Source organism: Cercospora kikuchii, assembly GCF_019650295.1.
Source record: "Cercospora kikuchii DNA, contig_00001, whole genome shotgun sequence".
Taxonomy (NCBI): domain Eukaryota; kingdom Fungi; phylum Ascomycota; class Dothideomycetes; order Mycosphaerellales; family Mycosphaerellaceae; genus Cercospora; species Cercospora kikuchii.
Window position 1 is genome coordinate 3,011,089 of NW_025408582.1, and position 19,396 is coordinate 3,030,484.

The following is a 19,396-nucleotide window of genomic DNA, read 5'->3' on the forward strand; positions in this document are numbered from 1 at the left end:
AACCGTAGGGATCATCACGAGACGTAGCAAAGCGCATCAGGTCACAATCAAAGTTGTAACCATCCGATGCCACGTCAGGTTCAGCTGTGAGCAAATCTTTACACACTCGCAAAAGGTATCTCGCGCACTTAGTCACCAAAGCAGATATACCCAGTCTGGCATATTCCAAAACTCCATTTGCGAGTGAACGCTCAATTCAAAATCAACTGTCCCGCCGAGCGATCCATTCTCATAGATACGACCTTAACATCCTCAAACCATCCCCTTCGAACCCTTCTTCCAACCAGCTGCGGTTACTCCCATCCACGATGATATTATTCTGCAAATTGATCTCCTGACTCTCATGCGTCGCGGCCGTCATCATGCTGTTCATCGAAACACCTGTATTTCCAGAGCCCTGGGTCGAGTGCTCTGAATACTCTTGTCGATTCTGCTGTTTTTGCCTTTTGCCCTCATCTCGCTGCATCGAGACTGGAGGAGGTAGGCACAGACTTTCATCTCGTATCTTTGCTTTCTTCGGTTTTTGTAGCCCGGTACCGTCATCATCATCCTCGTCTCCTTCTTGTTGCACTAGAGTTGTAACGTCGGTGAAATTGGTTTCGACCATCGTTTTTCGTTTCACGTGGCTGAATTCGTTTCGAACTTGTTCGTATGGACAGTCGATTTTTCGTATCGATAGTTCGACAGCACCAGGACTTTCGCCTTTGCGCCGAGGCTTCCGTCCGCTGCATGCGCCGAGAAATTCCTTGACTCGGGTGTAGGGACCGCGGAAATATCTCCTCCCAAACATGCGGAGACTGGGCGCAGATGCGCACATGAATCCCATGCAGAGTTCCAACTGAGACCAGACGAAGACGTCGAAGATGATTGAGCTCACATCGGATGAGTGACCGACTTCTGTGGCAAATGTAAGCTTGATCGACGTTGACAGGCATCATGTTCGGATGACTTACGATACAGATGATATGTCCGGACAGATCCCGCTGCCACGACCAACAGACCAGCTGAAAAGACAGCATATAACCCAATCTTCTGTGCTTTGGGCAACTGTATCTTCCTATTCATCCAGTAAGATCAGTAATCGCGCAACTAATCCTCCACCGCATACGACCACCATCACCCGCAACTCACCTCATCAAAAAGCACGGCAACGCCACCGCATACAAATCCGAGATGACCGCCATGATTCCCGCCAATAGATTGTTCACCGTGGTATTCACACACGAGAACTTCTTGGTATACTTGATCGAGAAACCCATCCAGTACGCCTCGGTCGGAGAACAATTGAATATCAGCGCCAGAATAAACGCCAATGTCCACGCCAGCGTGAAAATGATGGCGCCAATACATGCCCAGCTCCAGGCCTTCGAATACGTGCCCGATCCTAACCGCCGATAGAACAAAAGCACGGAGACCTTGACGCAGGCTCCGCAGACCAGAAACGAAAACTCAGCGAGCCAGGTGATTTTGGCCATGGGCGAGTACATCGACGGTTCGACGTCCCACATGTGGCGAGACGTTTGGTATTTCTCAGCACCAAGGATGTTGAGGGTTGTGAACCAAGTGAGAGTGCCCCAGCCGATAACGAGAATAATATCATCGAGGCCGAGGAGGGTCGTGGAGCGTGTGCCATTGTGGCGTGCTTTCTGGATACGAGAGAGGGCGCGAATGAGGACGGAGGTGGTGGCGAGGGCGTAGAGGAAGGAGGCGTAGCCGGGCATCCATTTTCGGCGGTGAGGGTTGGTGTAGTTGGCTTTGGGCCATTTGACGACGTCGGCGAGGGAGAGATTGATGCTGTGTGAGAGAAAACGTGTGAGAACATATGAATGAGGTAATGTCTTTTGGAGCTGTGGGTTCGCGAATCGCGATGATGTGATTGACGATCGACTTACATGTTCCCTGGCATTGCACCCGAACAGCGGTTTCCAGCACAATAGCGGCGATCGCGCGTTTTTGCCTATACTTCGTGCGTTCCCATCAGGCAGGCGCGAGAATTGACGACACTGCAATGGCGAGTAGCAAAAGTATAAATTCACATATCGCGGGTCCCGCGCAGGACAACGTGAGGTGAGGTGACTTGTGTCGACCCATTCTTGCTTCTCCGTCGGATGGATGACACTAGACATGACCCAACATGTGAAGTCGTAGGTTTACTGGCCTTGATCGGTCAAGGTCTAGGCATCCTGGACAGGAGAAGCTGCCCTGCTCTTCTGCACACCAGCAATTGGGGCACATCGCGAGTCGACCAACGATCAGTGCTCACATGAACAAAGGTGACCGCTAATGTTCGCTCGTATTGGAAGCCTTTGCATGCAGTCACTGCAGTAACTTGAGGACCGCGCCGGATGCAAATGGTCAGCAGTCAGCTTCCAACACCAGAGGACTCCCGTATCGGATCCTACAGTTCGTTCCATTCTTATCGCCAGATGTGTCCCCTCGAACAGACCGGTCTGGCCACCTGGCATCCAATACGTACAGTACCTACAAGGCTCAGGAAGTTCTAGAAGAAGTTTCTTCAAAGCCACGCGAGAGGGTGCGATTGTCATCTGGGGAGCAAAGCCGGACCTTAATTGAACCTTCCCTCCATATCGAATCCGCCTCTCGCAGAATATCTTCGACGCGGCCGTGCGGCCCAAGAAGCTGGTGAAAATTGTCCCCGCTCTTACCTCTTTCGAGACACCATGTCATTTCTGCTTGATCGCAGACAGTGGACCCGGGGCTCATGCAAGTACGATGCCGTAGGATGTCAGACTGGGTGCGCGAAGCTTCGATCCTTGTTGAAGGGCAGCGTGCTGGCCAACCACTGGCGAAGACTTCGACTGGCGTCCCGCGCAACATCCGGCTTCTGCAAGCATGAGAAAGCAGAAACAGGCAAGAAACAGGTTGTGAATTCAACATTTTTGCACTATGTCTCGGTCAGCGTATTCATGGCAAAGCGTGTCCAGCACAGCGCCTGCCGTCTCTGCCTGCGTTCAGCCTTCCCGCCTTCCTTTTGACATGATTACGGCCGTTCAATGTACGTTCTCCATGACCACCATCTTTTCCCTTCCAGAACCTCGAGGACCACAGGTCTCCTGACTCCCAAACGCCTCGCTTAAAGAATATTCCAGCTCAGTTGGTTCCCACTCTCATGCCGCCGCGAGTTTTTAACCGCGTTCGCATCCTCCTCACCATGTCTTCGCTCTTCGCGCCGAGCCCTTGTTTCAAGATCCCCTCTTGCACCAATCTTTTCCGTTCTCTCCTGCGACGGTTCACCACATCCTGACTGATGCTTGCGAAACCTCCTCGCCTCCGAAAGCAGACATCGAGGAGGGAATTGGCATCCAACATACTCCTAGGGATCGTCTGCACAACCTGGAAGATCTCCATGGGATCACTGACTTTCATGATTGCTGACTCGCCAGCCTTGAAAATTGCCAGCGCTATTCGGAATAATGTCTTGGAGCCGTCGAGGAACAGACAGTCCCAAACTCTGAGAACTGATTCGATGGGAAGGGTACCCACGAAGAGAGACATGAACCACGCAGTAGTGGCCAAGCTGACCGTGGGAAGACGCAGCCCACCGATGCCGCCGGCCATGGTAGCAGCGGCGCCAATGGCATTGATCTCTTTCTGATCGTCAAGCTTGGCCCAGATGGCAGGAAGTGAGTCTCTGATACAAGACATCAGGACTCCTATGTCAATGTTGGCGCCTTCGAGAGTGATACCATGCGTGTCGGGAAGATGCTGCGTGGTAACGATGTTGAGCAGAATGAAAGCTTTCGTCTCGGCTTCTTCGAGGTCAGAGTCATCTTTGCTAAGAAAGAGCAAAAGGAGGCCAGCAATGAAGTTGAGGGATTGACAGTACCCAACTTTGGGGTTGTGCACAGCGAAGGCCTGCAGTACTCTGCGCAGTGACTGAAGTATCGGTGTTTCCGGTTCGTCAGTGTGGCGCTTCTTCTTGGTCACACTTCTTGGAGAGCCTTGTACAGGTGTGTCGGCCGGTGCCGATGCCGACACTTCATTTCTGAGCCCACTTCCCTCCTTCACTGGAGTGCCACCACCAGCTCCAGCCTGTGCATCGTGCATCGTGGTCGGATCGGGCTTGAAACGCACGTTATCCGGAAACGTCCTGTGCAGATCTCTTTCGATGTGCTCCCGGTCGTTGTCGGTCAGCTCGCCGTCTTCCACCCTCTGCCTTAGTTCGATGTATATCATTGGATTTTTGGATAATTCCCGCGGGCCTCGTGCGTAATACCACCATGCTGCGCCTCGGAACTCAGGCGGTATGCCCTTGCGGACGTAGCGCTTAACTTTGTCGCTCTTCTGCGGGAATCGGATCGCGGGAGACGTCTCATAACCATACTGATGCATCATAGCATACCACTTTTTGCGTCGCCGCTCCAAGTATGCAGTGTAGTCTCTGTCCCAAGCCTCGTACTGCTCCAGTGTGATGTAGTGTGATGTCTTCTTAAAGCCATATCTGTCGCGAAGCCTCGCCTGGAATGCGCCTGTCGTGGGTCGAGATTCAAGGTTTTGGCCAGACATGATCTGCTCTGATGTACGCTCCGTGGGCTTTTTCTCGTCGGAAGCCACAGGCGGTGTAGCGGCCGGGCTAACGCCACGCACTGATGCGCGGTTGGCATTGACACCCATGATCAGAATGCTGGCACTCTGAGATCGACGATGTGCTGCGAAAGGTCGCTTCGGTGCCAGAGACGTAGGTCTCGGCTGGGATTGCGGGCGATCAAGCGACTTCACAGACACTGTATCCAAGCTGCGCCTCGCCGGTACTTGAGCCGATTTTATTGAGCCAGGTCTGGCCTCTAGACTGGGCCTTCGTGCACTTTGCATGCTTGGTCGCGGTGAAGGACGAACGCTTCCTGTGCCGGACTCGAAGCCATCCTCGTACATGCCGAGCACGTCGTCTACAGACATGTCCAGATCGGTGAGGCCGCCTTCTTCGTCGTAGTCGGTGGTTCTGATTTTGACAAAATCGTTGTCGGTCGTGGAGCTCAAGCTAGTATGGGTTGTCTGAGTCGTCAGAACGCTGCTCGCATGCCCGAAACTGGAATGACTCGTGAGTGCCGAACGAAATGAATCCCGCACCTCATCTACCGGCAGTGCAGGACTCGCACGAGTCGAGTGTGCGTCCGGTGTCAATCCACCGGGCGAACCGTTTGACTGCCCAGGCCGAGCTCTGTTCGACATCCTGTCGCGGATGTTTCGCAGGCCATCGCCAACGCTCGTCGCATGTCGCAGGTTTTGAGGTGGCTTCCGCGAGTAGGCATCTTGCGATCCAAGAGTAGGAGAATCGAAGGGGCTCGAGGGCGGTCGTGGGATGCCGGGGGCGGTATAAGGTGGGAACTGAGGATGGTCGTTGGTATACTGCAGTACCTGCTGTTGGCTCTCTAGCACAGCTACGGCAGGCTTGTACGGCCGTCTCTGCTCTCGACCGGCGAAAGCATGTTCGGAGCTGGCTTGCACGTCATTGACGTGTGGCATTGGCTGGACTGGGCTCGGCCCAAAGCCTCGTAGTTGATGATTGTGTGAGGGGAGAAAGATGGGATGCGGTATGGGTCCTTTCCTAGCTTGCATTCGGTTCGCAGCAGACGACTTCCGGAGTGGCAGATGTGGTTCTGGTGACGGCACGTCTCGTGGGCTCCGCAGCGCCATGCTGCGAGGCTGATCTGGCGCGTCATGCATGGCGGCATTGTTGTCGCCCATGGCCTCCTTCAGCGCTTCGGCAACGGCCATTGAGTGCTCGGGCTGCCATGCTCGCTGCTCCTCCACGACGTGTGCCGGCATATTGCCTTCTCTGCCTCGTCCGCCGCCGCCAGCGCGCGTCCGCCCTCTTCTCCGGTGCCCTCTCCACCCTGGCACCTAGCCGCCGCGTGTGGTGCTGTGCTCCGCCGAGCTATTGCCTGCCGTGCAACGTGAAACCAGGCAGCGTGATATCAGTTCCACTCCCGTGTCCTCCACAGGCCCGCATCTTGTCGCTGCCACTGCCACGGGTGAGGGCAGCAGAACCAGCAGCAACACGAGCGAAGTTTTCTGGCGTGGTCCGAGTGCGTTCAGCGAATGGGCCAACAACCTGTCATGTCCCCAAATCTCCCCCCAAGCAAATCCCGGTCGGTAAGATGAGCGACGTCAGGTTGAGCCAATGCACTGGGAAGCCTGGTCACTGGCGAGGTGGGTGGGTGCTGATTGCTGGGCCTCCCAAACAAACAACGCCCGCGGTTTCTGGTGAATCGTAGAAGCAAATCGTCGCTCGGATTGCTCGCCTCGTCGTCGCAGCGAGTCTTCTTGTGGTCGCTGGTGGTGCCACCCCTGCGTGTTACAGCAGCAGAACCGGCGTTTGCACTTCTTTCGGTTGTCACGAACCGAATATGATCGCCTTCGGGAGTGCCATCCGTCGATGCCGCCGAAAGCTTGGAGACCACCGATGCCCAAAGCTCGAGATCACGTCCAGCACCGCGCACAGCTGCCTGGTCAGATCTGCTTGGCCTTGAACACTCTACATGCTGTCTACATACGAACAAGAGATTGAAGTCGCGAGCTGGAGCTCCAGTTCCGGTCTGCATCGCCTGTCAGTTTTGAGCTTCGAGAGAAGGTTTCCCAGCGGAACATCAATGAGCCGCTCGCCAACTTGCACGAAAGTCATCACTTTGCGATAAGTGTCATGTTTCATGCAGAACGATTGATACACATATGTTGATGCACACATATATCCGGACCTCCGTCCGAGAGAAGCGAGATGAATCGAGCTCAAAGTCGTTGACATTCTCGGCAACTTCATATAACTTCATATACGGCGCTCTGCTGCACGTGCCGTTCGTGAGAGAAATCGCTCTCGCTATCAGTGCCATCTATAGGTCACGCTTCAACGCTCAGATGCCATCTGCTGGGCGCGGCCGCACGTATCGCAGCAGAAAGACTCCAGAAAGTGATGTGTCCACCCCTTACTTCGCGTATTTCTTGACCCAGTCCCGAGCAATCTTCTCGTACTCTTCGGGTTTCGTCTTGTAGACCTCTGCAATGCTCGTCTCCACGGCGTCGTCTGGCTGTGGCTCGCCCAGCGTATGTCTCACCAAGCCGAGTACCTCCTTGATCTTGTTCGGTGGCTTCCACTCCTCCGACTTCAGCATGCCTAGGCACATGGCTCCGCGTTCATCGTTGGTGACGTTCGGGTGGTAGATCTTGGTGCGAAACGAAAGCGTCGGTGGTTTGAAGGGGTACTCTTTGGGCAGTGTGATGACGATGTGAAATTTGCCGCCCTGCAAGAGGCTGTCAGTATGTGCATTTGCCTGCAAGAAGCCGCGAGGTCGGCAGGGCCCCTAATGACACGATCTGCTTCGATGCTACACAGCAACTCGGCACGTCATGCCACAGGCCATCTCCCACTTACCGCATACACTGAGTCCGAAGGCCCCTCCATGTGCACATCCCAGACGTTCATATCGTCCTCCTGCTGAAGCGACACACTACATCCTTGCGGAGGGCTGCTCGTGATCTCCTGGAACTCCTGCGACAAAGCTCAGTGGTGCCCGGCACGAAGGCATAGCGGATGGTTACCTTCATGATCCGCTTGTTCGCCATGTTGGCTGTCTGAGTCTCTCGACCTGCCGCAGGTGTCTCTGTTTCCGTGTCTCCGATCTTGGATGTATTGGCGGGGTTCCAGCGACGGAGTGAGACGTTGCGAGTGGGCTGAGTTATGCGAGAAGGTCAAGAGAAGAGTGGCAAGTGGTGGTCGCAGAGGTGAATGTATCCTTACTGTTGCTCAGCCTAAACGTGCATGCACATCTGAAGATGTTGCGCCTGTATGCCTGACACATGACAAGCAGCGCACGACAAATGGCAGGCGCGCGTCATGCCCTCACTCTGCCTGCCCGCCAGATGAGAATAGTTTCAGGCACAAGGCGCCAAGCCCGCCGACGGCGTACCAATCACATGGGAGCGCGTAGTTCACCGTTCTGTGTTCATCGTCGACAGCGTGGCAATGCCTGCTCACATGGATGCAGACGCATTGCCCAACGACCCGTCGCCAGGCACGACGGCCATGCGCTGGACGACAGCAGCGCTTCGCCGCCATCGCCGCCGCCCTCGCCGCCCTCACTTTCCGGTTTGGCCCCGGCCGCACACGTGAATAGGCGCGTTTCCCACAAGGGTGATGCACGTACTACCCGCCCTGCCGCCTACGCGAAGCGAGTATATATGTGCCCCGCGTCGCCCTTCTCTCGCTTTCTTCGTCACCGCTGCAGACAACGACAGCAGGGCCGCGTACTTCGCTGAACGCGCCTTGTCCATATGCACCGCGCGTCGATCCTTTAACCCCCTCCCTCACCCTACACGAAACGCTCATTACCCTCATCAAATCCGACATCCATCGCTCGTTTGGGGAAAGCCAAGACAACAGTGAACGCTCCGTCGACCACGCGCCCATCATGTTCGGCTTCAAGAGATCCTTCGTCTCGAAGGAGCAGAGAACGGGCAAGACGAGGAAGATATCCAAGCGTTCCTTCAATGACGACGTCAAGCAGAGGCTGCGCGATAAGATCAACAGCGCTGCGAGTCCCGACACATCGCCTTCGATAGGCTCGATGGCGTCGCCCAAGCTCAACTCCGCGATCATCACGATCGCCGTTGGCAAGGACCAGCGTCTGTTTGCCGCGCACGAAGATGTGCTTTCGCGCTCGCCTTGGTTCGCCGAGGCGTGTCGAGCGCAGTTCTTCGAATCCCCTGGCCAGCGACGTATCGCACTCCCAGACGAGGAGCCCGAGGTCTTTTCCGCTGTTCTCGAATACCTGTACAAGGGCGACTACTATCCTCGACTCATCCATGATCGGAAGAGGAATACATGGTCGCTCGAGGACAACGAAGACCTGCTAAATGCCACAACATCCGTGTCTCCCCGCATGGACAATACCGACCCAAAGAAACCCTGGAGCCTGAACGAGTGCGCTTCAATCTATCATCACGGCGTGGAAGACTACATCCTTCGGGACACAGTCGTCTACTGCACCGCGCTGAAGCTAGGTCTTCCAGAACTGCAGCGTCTTGCTCTTCGCAAGCAAGGCTTGCAGTCTGGCATCGACGTGGCGACGATCCTGCGCAGTGCACGTTTCGCATACGCGAACACGCCTCCCAGCGACTCGCGTCTCCGTGCTCACTATCTCGCGCTCATCATCCGCAGCCGCAAGACATTCAAGCGCAGCGGCACAATGCAGATGGAAATGGAGGCCGGCGGCAGCCAGATGTGGGTCGCGCTGTGTTCTTGACCACTTTTCAATGCGCTCTACTGACTCTCAACAGGTTCTTCGATCTGTTTGTGGCCATGGGTGAGTAGCACAAGATCCCTGATTATGTGTTTACGCACTTGGCTGACTTTCGTCCAGTGAACCACATCGATGACCTTGTGGACGCGGGGTCAGTATCTTCTTCTCATTGTGCAGCGTACTGACCACACTTCATTTGTTCATAGTTGTGTTCGTGCCGGGCGAGCGTGGCTGTTGCTGTTGCACTTTCCCTGCGCTCGCGCTGCGGCTTCTGAAAGGCCACATACTGACCCAACTTGTGCTCAACAGCAACACCCGCTCTCCCGAGATCAACAAGTGATTCAAATGCATGCCACGAAGAGTTCGATGCAGCTCTGCGCACCCGAACGAAACCACTCAACTCTTAGAAAACCCATAAAACAAGGAGACTGCCTGTTCGACACACCTCGCTCATTGGAACGGCGTTAGGCTAGCTTTTGAAGAGCAGGCGTCAGCTCTCACCTCACGGCGCAGAAACGGCTTCGCTTCACGAAATATGACTAATGCACATCCTTAAGGCAATGCTTCTTGCGGGCTTTTGCATGGAGTTGGACTGAACTCGTCTCTGAGGCGAGGAGATCAAGACTGGACACTCTCTGCCGCTGCGGCAGCAGAAACAGCTTTTTGCTCTTTCTTTTGTCAGTTGCACAGATCTTGGACTGCTTTTTGGTTGTTTTGCTTGACGCATCATCACGGAAAGAAGCGGACCCAGGTCGGGCGACTGCCTTCGCCACATTTCCTTTCTGCTGTTGTGCTTGGTACGAACATTTTTCGCTTCTTAATCCATAGAATGGACCAATTCCGTCGCGTGGCTTGCGAGTCGAGCTCGACGACGAAGGCGACTTCTGCTGGGCTTGTCTTTCGAGGCAGGTCAAAGCGGAGTCGCGACAAAAACAATCAATATTGGCACGACGCTGGCTTGGAGAATGTGTCTTGATGGAGGGGAATGTTGGATGATACTTGGTAGTGCGTAGGTACTGAGAATGAGAGACGTCGGCCACAAATTGAAACTCTCACTTACAATTATCTGACATTCGAACCATTCATTGCGCTGACAGACTTCTCAGGATCGGCGCGAGTACCTTCTGATGCAGTTGCTGATGAATGCTGAACGGCACTTGGGGAGGGGAAGCCGAGGTGACACGACATGGAAGTTGACCATAGATATCTTACTTGGTACCTTTGGACCCGTACCACGATGCACCAGCGAATCTTGCAAGACTCCACTGTGCTGACACCATGGTCATCCAGTCCTTTGATCAGTTCTCAAAGACAGTTGGACAACCAGCACGTGGCTTGAAGAAAAGTGACCACGCAAAGCATAAGAATGGGGGTCTCCGAAATCCGCATCGCTTTCCACTTCCTCTGATTGATACGCACTTTGACGTCTCGACCACGCGTCAAGGGTACAAGTACACAAAATCGCAGCAGCTGAACCAGTGCTGCCCGTTACGATGTCGCGGCAAGAAGAGATCTATCAACTAAGGGAGAGCTTAAGAGCTCTAGAAAGGCAGCGAAGCCGACGAGACACAGAGACTGAGAAAGTTGTGGAGCGCGAGAAGACAGCACTTCCTCCTGCACCGCAGCGTGGACTCTCGAAAGAGAAGAAGGTATCGGATACGCGTGCTCAAACTGGTATGTCGTGCTTCCTCATCGATATCGGCATTTGAAGCTGACAGGAGTAGACAGTCATTCACCTTGGAATTTGTACGCTTCGTGCACCACGCGGATTCCGGCGCTTTGGCGATAAAGCGATGTTGCGGACCACTTTTCTTGGAGGATTTCTGCGTTTCCAGAGGCGCACAATCTGAATGATCGTATTGTACCACGACCCAGATATGCTTCGCCCAAGAGGTTGAACAGCGAGCGAGCGATCGTAAAATCGGAACGGAGACAAACTATCTACCTCTCCGATACATCGGGATCAGAGCAGCCACAGACGCATATCTCTGGATCTCTGGATTCCTAGATTGTACGTATCTCTCGATCACTGAAAACGTTTGGTGATGCGTCGAACTGTGTCACCTCATCTTCATATATCTCAAGCAACCATACCTAGCGACTTTGCACGCAACCGCAGCGACATCCCCCGCAGTATGCTTATACTCAATGTCCCTAGAACGATTCCATATATCTGGATCGAATTGCCTTGACGGCAACATCACAACCACCGCAACCGTGAGCAGAGTCATGTATGAGCAGAAGAAAAGAAAAAAAAAAGATTTTTGAGCAGCTTCAATTTGTTATATTCAGCTCCAAATGAGTGAAGAAGACCGAATATATCTCCGTCGACAGTATTATACAAGCAACAGGTCGTTCATTTCTTCGAGATCCTGTTCATCTCTCGCTATTGCTGCTGCAAGACACCAACTTCGTCACTTTGCTCAGAAGCACATCACCTGCTCCGGAAGAACAGGGATCGCGTGCTCTGGAGGAGGTCTTGGGTGGACCGGATCGGGACGAGGGTTGACACCTAATGCCTGGTACAGCCCTCCTTTGATCGGCTTGAGTGGAGGTGGGATTGGAGTCGGCTGTGGTCGCCACGGACGAGGTCTAGTGGTCGCGGCTTGCAGGCAGGCCAAGTGATGCTTCGATTTGATCGGGGTAGGACCGTTCGGCCTTGGTTTGGTAGGGCGGGGCTTGGCAGAAAGAGCTTGCGAGCAGGCTAAGCGGGACTTTGATTTGACTGGCGTGGGACCATTTGGTCTCGGGCGAGTTGGAGGGCGTGGCTTGCCAGAAGAAGCTTGCAGGCCAGCCGAACGAGACTTCGATTTGACTGGTGTAGGGCCATTAGGCCTTGGTCGAGTTGGTGGACGTGGCTTGCCAGAAGAAGCTTGCATGAAGACGTTCTTAGGTTGTTGATGGGTAGGAGCGGGCTTAGGGGCGTATGGAGGGCGTGGGTTGTGTGGGGTTCCCAGAGATGTTGGGGTTTCGAATGGTGTGGTGCTCATCTTTGGAGGCTCGATGAGTGGGAGTGGGATGACTGGGGAGGATTTCATGTCTTGGTATTCGATGATGGAGTCACCGGTTTGGGTTGGAGAAGTTTGAGTCGGGGGATTGATCGAAGCTATGAGGCCGAGAAGGGTGATGTGGATCGTTGATTCGAGAGATTGGTTTTTGCTGGGTTGCTGATGATGGTTGGAGTGGATCGAAGAATCTCCTCGTATATATGCAAAGTACTGAACTTCTTCACAACGGAGAGAGACAATGTTCGAAATTTGCCTCTGTTCCACAGTCCACCTACCATAGTGTTACTTTGCCACACACTGGCTCGCCACTGACAGTCTGGAAGAGAACGATATTAGTCCAGAGTGGGAAGGCGCAATTGATTGAAATGACAATAAGAATATATTTTCGCGTCGCTCGCTACTGGGGGTGTCTCTAACTTGCAAGTCTTCTACTCGCCAAAATAATCCAGAAACCGCTATGCCCAACTTTCATCATAAGGTTCATCATAAAAAATGAAGTAAGAATAATTCCGCCAAAAGAAAAACCGCCGTGGTCTAAAACAACCTAGCAGGCGCTCCCATACCAGGCCGAGTGAAAGCGTTTCCTTGTGGCCAGTTGCCAAGCTCACTAGGGTCGCCACCAATGCGGACCCATTTGGCTGTGCTGGGAATATTGTCGCCATCAAGCAAGAAGATCTGGAACCAGCCTGGTGGGCAAATGTTGGCGTTTGGTGGTGCGGTGACCGTGCACGAGCCACCAGAGCAAGAAGTTTCGAGGAAAAAGGTTCGTTGTCCCATGCTGTTTCCGTGTGTGCTGGCGACGGCGCCCATGGCTGTTGCGCGCATGTTACCGCCCGAGCCGGAAGAAGAGACAGAAAGAGTGTGAGAGGAGCCATATGCCCAGTCTTGGTCTTGGACGGTGAAAGCTGGTCGAGGGGCTCCACTAGTGAGGTATGGTGGGTAGTAGTATTCAATTTGATATTCCTCGGGGAAGCGTGTGTCCTGTGGGTCAGAACCGGAGACCATGACGCGGCCATCATCCAGAAGGGTGGCTTCAGAGTGGTAAAGACGGGCAATAGTGGTGTTGGCCATGACTGTCATACGTTTTCCCTTGGGCTTGCTGGGGTCATAGAGAACGGAGCTCAAGTTGGGATCGGTAGCAAGACCGAAGCCGGCAACACCTTGGTGAGCTCCACCCGTAATCCAGTATGTTCCATCAGGCAGTGCTGCCATGTAAGTCATGACTCGCTTGCTGGGCATGCGCTCGATTGTCCAATTGGACGCCGGGTTATCGGGCTCGATGGTGATGCAGTTGTCGAGGGCGATTGCGACTCCAGGATTGCTACCACCGCAGATCAGGATCTCAAGAGGGTCACTGTAAGGAGCCACTTGAGGAAGCACGACAGCTGTACCCTCGAATGGATACGTGCGGCCCGAGTCTGGACGGTCGACGGAGCCTGGCATGTTTGGCAATTGTCTCACCGGTTGCAATGAACCTGGATCTAGGAGCAAGGCCTCGTTGTAGTATCCGATGAAGATGTTGCCTGAAGGCAGCACGATCAAGAAAGGATACAGGTTGTTGGGGTCGGTGCGCAAGAGGTAAGGGGCGTTGATCAAGTTGCCAGTCTGTGGCAGAATCTCGAGACTGGGCACTGGAGCTCCATTGGATCCCTCTTCTCCTCCAGCGATCAACACGGATCCGTTGGCGAGAACCATGGCCGATGGATACCACCGTCCCTCAAGGAGAGCAAGCTGCGAAACGTCTTCCTCCCAGTCGTTGGTGCTAGCATTCCCTGGACTGCCATTCGGCGCGTAGAGGCGGACGCCCTTCGTCGATGGAAGTGACCAGCCACCGATATTGAGCTGACGGCCCGCACGATCGGGAAGGGTTATAGATGCAGCACAGAAGACGTCGGTCTTAACGTGCAGAGTACGGAAGTCGCCGGTGGTCACGTCGAGCTCGTAAGCGCCGGTACTGCCGCCCACCAAGCTGGTGCCGAATTTCTCGATGAACATTACCTTGCCGTTCCTTGCAGGCGCGGTGATGAGTGGAACAATTGGCGATTGCATCGCATTCTCGAAGCGGCCTGCTGCGGCTCCAGAGGCGAAGCTCCATTGATCGAAAGGTTCCTTCCAGGTATAGACGGACAAGGCATTCTGACCACCGCAGATCTCGCCACCGTTGGCGCCGGCAGTGTCGTTGCTGCAGCGCATGTTACACGAGGAGTTGGCGATGAATTGAACGCCGGCATCCAGGTAGTTCTGCGTATCTCCGCAGTAACACTATAAGAATGTTAGTCATACATTCAAATACTACCCATCGAAGCAGCGTTACTTACTTGTACGGAATACTCGGTGGCAGCCACAGTGAAGCCGAACTTGGCACAAGTCTCGATACATTTTCCGTTGGAGTTGTCGTTGTCGAATTCCATGAAGTATGGAATTGAGCGTTGGTTATTGACGTTGTCTGCGAGACACCCAGTGTACGTCCAATTGTCAGGCAACTGAGAATCCGGCAGGAAGGTAGGTGGGATGTAATCTGCGATTGTTCCATTGGTGTAGACAGAGTTGCGGCCACCAGCACCACAATCTTCATCCTCATTGCCAGCGCACGGCATGTTGCATTCGTCGTCGTCAACCAGACTTGGGCTATTGCGAAGGAAGTAATCGCAGTAGCATTCACGTGCATACTGCATGCCTGCAACCGTGTAACCTTTGGCAGAGCACACAGAGATGCAAGACTCGACTGTCATTTCCGGATCGTCAGTCTGACGATTGGCCACAGACCGGCCAGTCGCGTTGGTGTCGGTATAGCACCCTGCGTACTTAAAGGGGAGGATGGCAGTTTCATTGACACCACCGGTTGGCTTCGCTGAAGGTGTGGTCTCTGTCGCTGGTGTCGTTGATGTCGTCGAGCCGCCACCTGACGTTCCAGTCGCTGTAGTAGCGCTACCCGTAGTTGTTGGGACATTGGTATTGTTGAACGAGAAGACGTTGAGACGATTAGGTCCACCACAGATCTGGTCTTGGTTTCCGTTGCAAGCCATTGTGCACTGAGCATCGCCATCTGGCGCAGGCCCACCACCATTGGAGATTTGATTGTCACAGAAGCACTAATGATATCAGCCACTGGCGCTCACACCAATTGTCGAACAACTTACCTCTCCGGCATACTCCACACCAGCGAAATTGTACTTTAGTCTTTGGCAAGTGCTTGTGCAGGCCTCAATACTCATGTTTTGACCTCCACCAGGAACATCCTGGCCGTATCGTAGAGTTCGACGTCCAGTATTGTCGGTATAGCAGCCTAGAGTCGACCACCCGTTGAACTGGAGGACAGAAAGTCCATTTGGACCTCCGCAGACATCGCCATTGTTTCCGTTGCAAGGCATGTTGCAACGGCCGTCAGTCGCTGGCTGCGCACCTGCTAAGCTGTTGCCGCAGAAGCACTCGAAGGACATTAGCCTGTGTCCCAAAGCTCAACGAGACAATACTCACTTCGCCAGAGTACTCGGTACCAGCAATGGTGTATCCAGCCTCCTTGCAAGCTGCGACACAGTTGTTGTTGGTCATGTTCCGGGACCCTCCTGCGACCTCTGCACCGTATGGCAAAGTTCGACCTCCAACATTGTCGGTGATACACCCACGACTGATCCAGTTCACGGGCTTGGGAGGAACCTTGGAGACAGGCTTGGTTGAAGGCGCGGTGTTGCCACTGGAGTAGAGGTTGAGTCGGTTACCTGAGAGGTCGATGTCAGTGCTCCATTCTCTATCGGTTCTGGGAGCTCAACTCACCTGCTCCGCAAAACTCAGACGAGTTGCCATTGCAAGGCATGTTGCAATCTGAGTTGTCGGCTTTGACTCCAGTCTTGGCGAGATAATTGTCACAGTAACTTCGCGAAGGTCAGCAGTGTCCCTGGCATCTGTGATCGTGCCGAAGCGGAGGGTATTGCTCACCATTCGCCGCCGTATTCTATATCGTAGTCAGCAGATTGATCTCAACGAACGCTCAAACACTATGGACATACCGACACCAGCCAAGGAGTACCCTCCATCTGCACATGCTGACGTGCACAAGGCGACAGTAGCTTCACTCGTGCCACCTGGGGTGTCTACGCGATTCTTCAATGTTCTGTCATTGCTGTCTGTCCAACAGCCGCCCGACTTCCACCCAGCAGGACCTGGGTTTATGGAAGGGCCTGCAGGAGCAGCTCTGTTTGCATAATAGACTGTAAGACGATCGGGACCTAGTACGGTATCAGCATTGTCGAGCTTGCACTGCTTGGGGGTCGCAGATCGTACCTCCGCAGACCTCGGAGGAGTTTCCAGCACAAGCCATTGCGCACTCGGTATCGTTTCGCAGCGACGTTGAGTTGGCAAGATAATTCCCACTGTTCGACGATCAGTTACGTATCTACTGAGCATTCATGATAAGACCTCACCAGTAGCATTCTTGGGAATATTCTGTGGCTCCGTAAACGAATTTTAGTCTGTTGCAATATGCCGTACACATGGCTCCACTCATGCCAGTTGTGTTCGTGTAGCCATGTCCGTTGAGGACTCTTGGATTGCCATCGCTACCGAGTTATCAGTAACCATACGAAGCTCACAATGTCGACACTGCTCACCTGTAACATCCAATATAGCTCCATCCATTTGGAAGAGTGTCGTTAGCAGCAGTTGTGAGTTCGTTCTGCCGACTAAGCAGAGCATTGCCGGTCACTGCGCTTGACAAACAGGAGACCACTGTCGCAAGGATGAAAGCCTTGTGTGACATCCTGTTGATTGTGTGACTTGAAGCCACGTGCAACAAGATGATCTTAACCTAGACGAGACAGTGATGAGAGAGAAGAAAACTCGGGAAGTTGCAGAGAAAGCGAGCAAAGCTAGCTTCTCCCAAAGGGCCAAGAGTGCCCATATTATTATAGGCACGAGCACTCGTCACGAGAATAGTCGAGACGTTCCATCGTGAGACCCGATAAACTTCTTGTCCTGCAGCCTTCGCCGTGTATGCTGACGAGTATCCGACGCCAGCCTCGAGCGCCCGGCGGCTTGTGGCGTGGCATCCAAGCACATTGCGCAGCTGAGAGCAGCACTTCTTCAGGTATAGTCGATGCCACCACGGCCGGTGAAGCGAACGAGGCGCCGTGTTGAGGGTTGGGATGCCGAGATGCCACGCTCAATATGAAAGCTTGGCCCCAGCTTGATACCGCATTCGGCGGAGGATGAACGGGGTCGCGAAGCCGAATCGCTGTTCTACGTGAGTATGTGGACGAACAGGCCGTATCCTGACGGCCGACATGCTGCGTTGCAACGACGTCTCGTAACAGCATCCATCGTTGCGGTCCAGGAATATTGTGGGGCACGCCGACCTGTCAATGAGAGTTCCAAAACGGTCGTGCGGTCGAAGTCTATACGCTTAGCTCGTGCATTAGCCGACATTGCTTTCGCATGGAGGCACGTGAAGTCCATTTCGAGCGTTGGAGCTTAACAGGGCTCGCCAAAAGCAGCTCTAGCTTGTCCACACCGGCATGATAGGCATCGGTGCCGCGATCGCTTGCAGTTTTTCGGCCCCTACCTCCTGTGGCCAGCGATTGTGGAAAGTACTCCAATTCATGTGGCGGGCGGGCGCTCGTGCAAGGCCGATCAGCGAAGGAGCTCCTGTGCCTGGTGCGTTACCCACATATGTCAGAGCCGCAGCTCAACGCCCTGCCATTCGTGCATTGGGAGCGGGAGAATAATGTTGGCTCAAACATGATGACGGTGTGCAGACGCCCGTCTAAGACAGTAGTAGACTTGAAGATAATGGCCCCGACCTCGTGGAGATTCACGCCAATCTCAGACATCTACCATGACTCGACCGTCGGAGGTTATTGGCGACACTGTTCGCGCCTTGTCAGTGTGAACTTCTGAGGGGACCGGAGGAACCATTTGTTTGGGACTGTCTCGGACGAGCGCAAGCGCCGCTGCATGTCTCGGCTCACCACGTGTAGGCGAGGTCGAGGCCGGTCGCTGAGAAGTCAGTCGTGCTCTGTGACGAACGTGACACCGCATTGTGCAGCAATTTTGATTAAAAGACGGCGAAATGCACGAAGCTGAAATGTTACGCGAGAAAGTGCAGCCAAGTGGGTGCTCCCGACCCATGCAAGTCATCGCAGATGCCCATGGCAAACAGGCTTAGCTGCCGAGCAAGCTGCAGGATTTCAATATCGCTCCACTACAACGCATATCGTATTCGAACTTTCAGCACTGCTGTAGGTTTGCGGCACACGGTGACTCGGTCAGTCCTCTTCACGAGCATGATGGCCTTCCTTCGCAAAGTAGGGCCGTGTTGGCGACCGCGTGTGTCTTGCGTGGCATTCGCCGCCAGTATTGCAGTAAAGTTTGACACGACCGAAAGTCAACTTGTGTTCTCTGGAACTTTCACGACCAAGCGACCGTTAGGAACTCTGGTCGACACGTGGCGCACATGGAACATGGCGACGACGATCCAGGGTGTCAGGGTTGTCGCCTTCACAGTCTCGGCAGTCATAATTCTGCATGGGGCATTCTAGACGATGTTGCGAACGGCGGGCGCAAAGTTGCGGTCTTCGACAACTCCCGCATCGTAGGGCTCAGACAACAGTGCAAGTTGAGAACCGTCATCAATGCTTTTGCGCCCGGCACGCCCATCCGGCGGGCCTTGTTTCTTCTTCAGCCAGGCTGAGCCTGCCTTTCGTTAGTCTACGCCATCAGGTAATGCTGCGCATCGCAAGTCCAGCCCTTTATCGGGGTGGAAGTGATTTTGACGTGAGAAGAGGCACATATGCGACTCAAGCCATTTCCAATCGCATGAGTCGGTGCTCGCAAGGTGGAGGCATGAATGTCGAAGATTTCTCTCTTCAAGTCACTGGCGGTGAGGGGATAGCAGGTGATGTCGACTTGGCGCGACCATATGCCTTGCTGGACATGCAAGATCGTTGCTTGCTGCATTAGAGGCGCTTGAGCCTCATGGCTCCGCGCCGAATCACGCGCAGATATCCCTGGCCTTAAGACATCCCATATCGTTCGCTGTCGCCACGATTGATGGGCTGATCGAAGGATATGTTGAGCCCTGCGCGTGGCACTCTGAAAGGTTGCACGTGGCAGTCTAATTGCAGGCGGTCTGTGGAGGCC

At 54.1% G+C, this 19,396-nt stretch overlaps 6 protein-coding genes across 8 annotated transcripts; 1 reads left to right on the plus strand and 5 right to left on the minus strand.

Moving 5' to 3' along the window:
- Positions 1-229: 229 nt before the first annotated feature.
- On the minus strand, positions 230-1,906 carry CKM354_000114800 (uncharacterized protein; the record flags this gene model as incomplete). The annotated part of the gene is made up of 4 exons (XM_044796261.1): positions 230-897; positions 954-1,057; positions 1,132-1,794; positions 1,893-1,906. The coding sequence occupies 4 exons, from the start codon at positions 1,904-1,906 to the stop codon at positions 230-232; spliced, it is 1,449 nt and encodes a 482-aa protein (XP_044652196.1).
- Positions 1,907-3,111: 1,205 nt separating this feature from the next.
- Positions 3,112-5,787, minus strand: CKM354_000114900 (uncharacterized protein; the record flags this gene model as incomplete). Of its 3 annotated transcripts, XM_044796264.1 has the most annotated exons (2): positions 5,400-5,570; positions 5,632-5,787. In XM_044796264.1, the coding sequence occupies 2 exons, from the start codon at positions 5,785-5,787 to the stop codon at positions 5,400-5,402; spliced, it is 327 nt and encodes a 108-aa protein (XP_044652199.1). The 3 variants fall into 3 exon arrangements, with proteins under 3 accessions (XP_044652197.1, XP_044652198.1, XP_044652199.1); XM_044796262.1 differs by having other exon boundaries at positions 3,112-5,787; XM_044796263.1 differs by lacking the exons at positions 5,400-5,570; positions 5,632-5,787 and adding an exon at positions 3,112-4,917.
- Positions 5,788-6,941: 1,154 nt separating this feature from the next.
- On the minus strand, positions 6,942-7,578 carry CKM354_000115000 (uncharacterized protein; the record flags this gene model as incomplete). Its single annotated transcript, XM_044796265.1, has 3 exons — positions 6,942-7,256; positions 7,388-7,504; positions 7,555-7,578. The coding sequence occupies 3 exons, from the start codon at positions 7,576-7,578 to the stop codon at positions 6,942-6,944; spliced, it is 456 nt and encodes a 151-aa protein (XP_044652200.1).
- Positions 7,579-8,423: 845 nt separating this feature from the next.
- On the plus strand, positions 8,424-9,594 carry CKM354_000115100 (uncharacterized protein; the record flags this gene model as incomplete). The annotated part of the gene is made up of 4 exons (XM_044796266.1): positions 8,424-9,235; positions 9,292-9,317; positions 9,375-9,405; positions 9,564-9,594. The coding sequence occupies 4 exons, from the start codon at positions 8,424-8,426 to the stop codon at positions 9,592-9,594; spliced, it is 900 nt and encodes a 299-aa protein (XP_044652201.1).
- A 2,083-nt stretch (positions 9,595-11,677) lies between these two features.
- On the minus strand, positions 11,678-12,292 carry CKM354_000115200 (uncharacterized protein; the record flags this gene model as incomplete). Its single annotated transcript, XM_044796267.1, has 1 exon — positions 11,678-12,292. The coding sequence occupies one exon, from the start codon at positions 12,290-12,292 to the stop codon at positions 11,678-11,680; it is 615 nt and encodes a 204-aa protein (XP_044652202.1).
- A 504-nt stretch (positions 12,293-12,796) lies between these two features.
- On the minus strand, positions 12,797-17,018 carry CKM354_000115300 (uncharacterized protein; the record flags this gene model as incomplete). Its single annotated transcript, XM_044796268.1, has 10 exons — positions 12,797-14,524; positions 14,581-15,354; positions 15,403-15,690; positions 15,740-15,981; positions 16,037-16,134; positions 16,199-16,214; positions 16,270-16,488; positions 16,544-16,632; positions 16,684-16,818; positions 16,870-17,018. The coding sequence occupies 10 exons, from the start codon at positions 17,016-17,018 to the stop codon at positions 12,797-12,799; spliced, it is 3,738 nt and encodes a 1,245-aa protein (XP_044652203.1).
- Between the last annotated feature and the right edge of the window lie 2,378 nt (positions 17,019-19,396).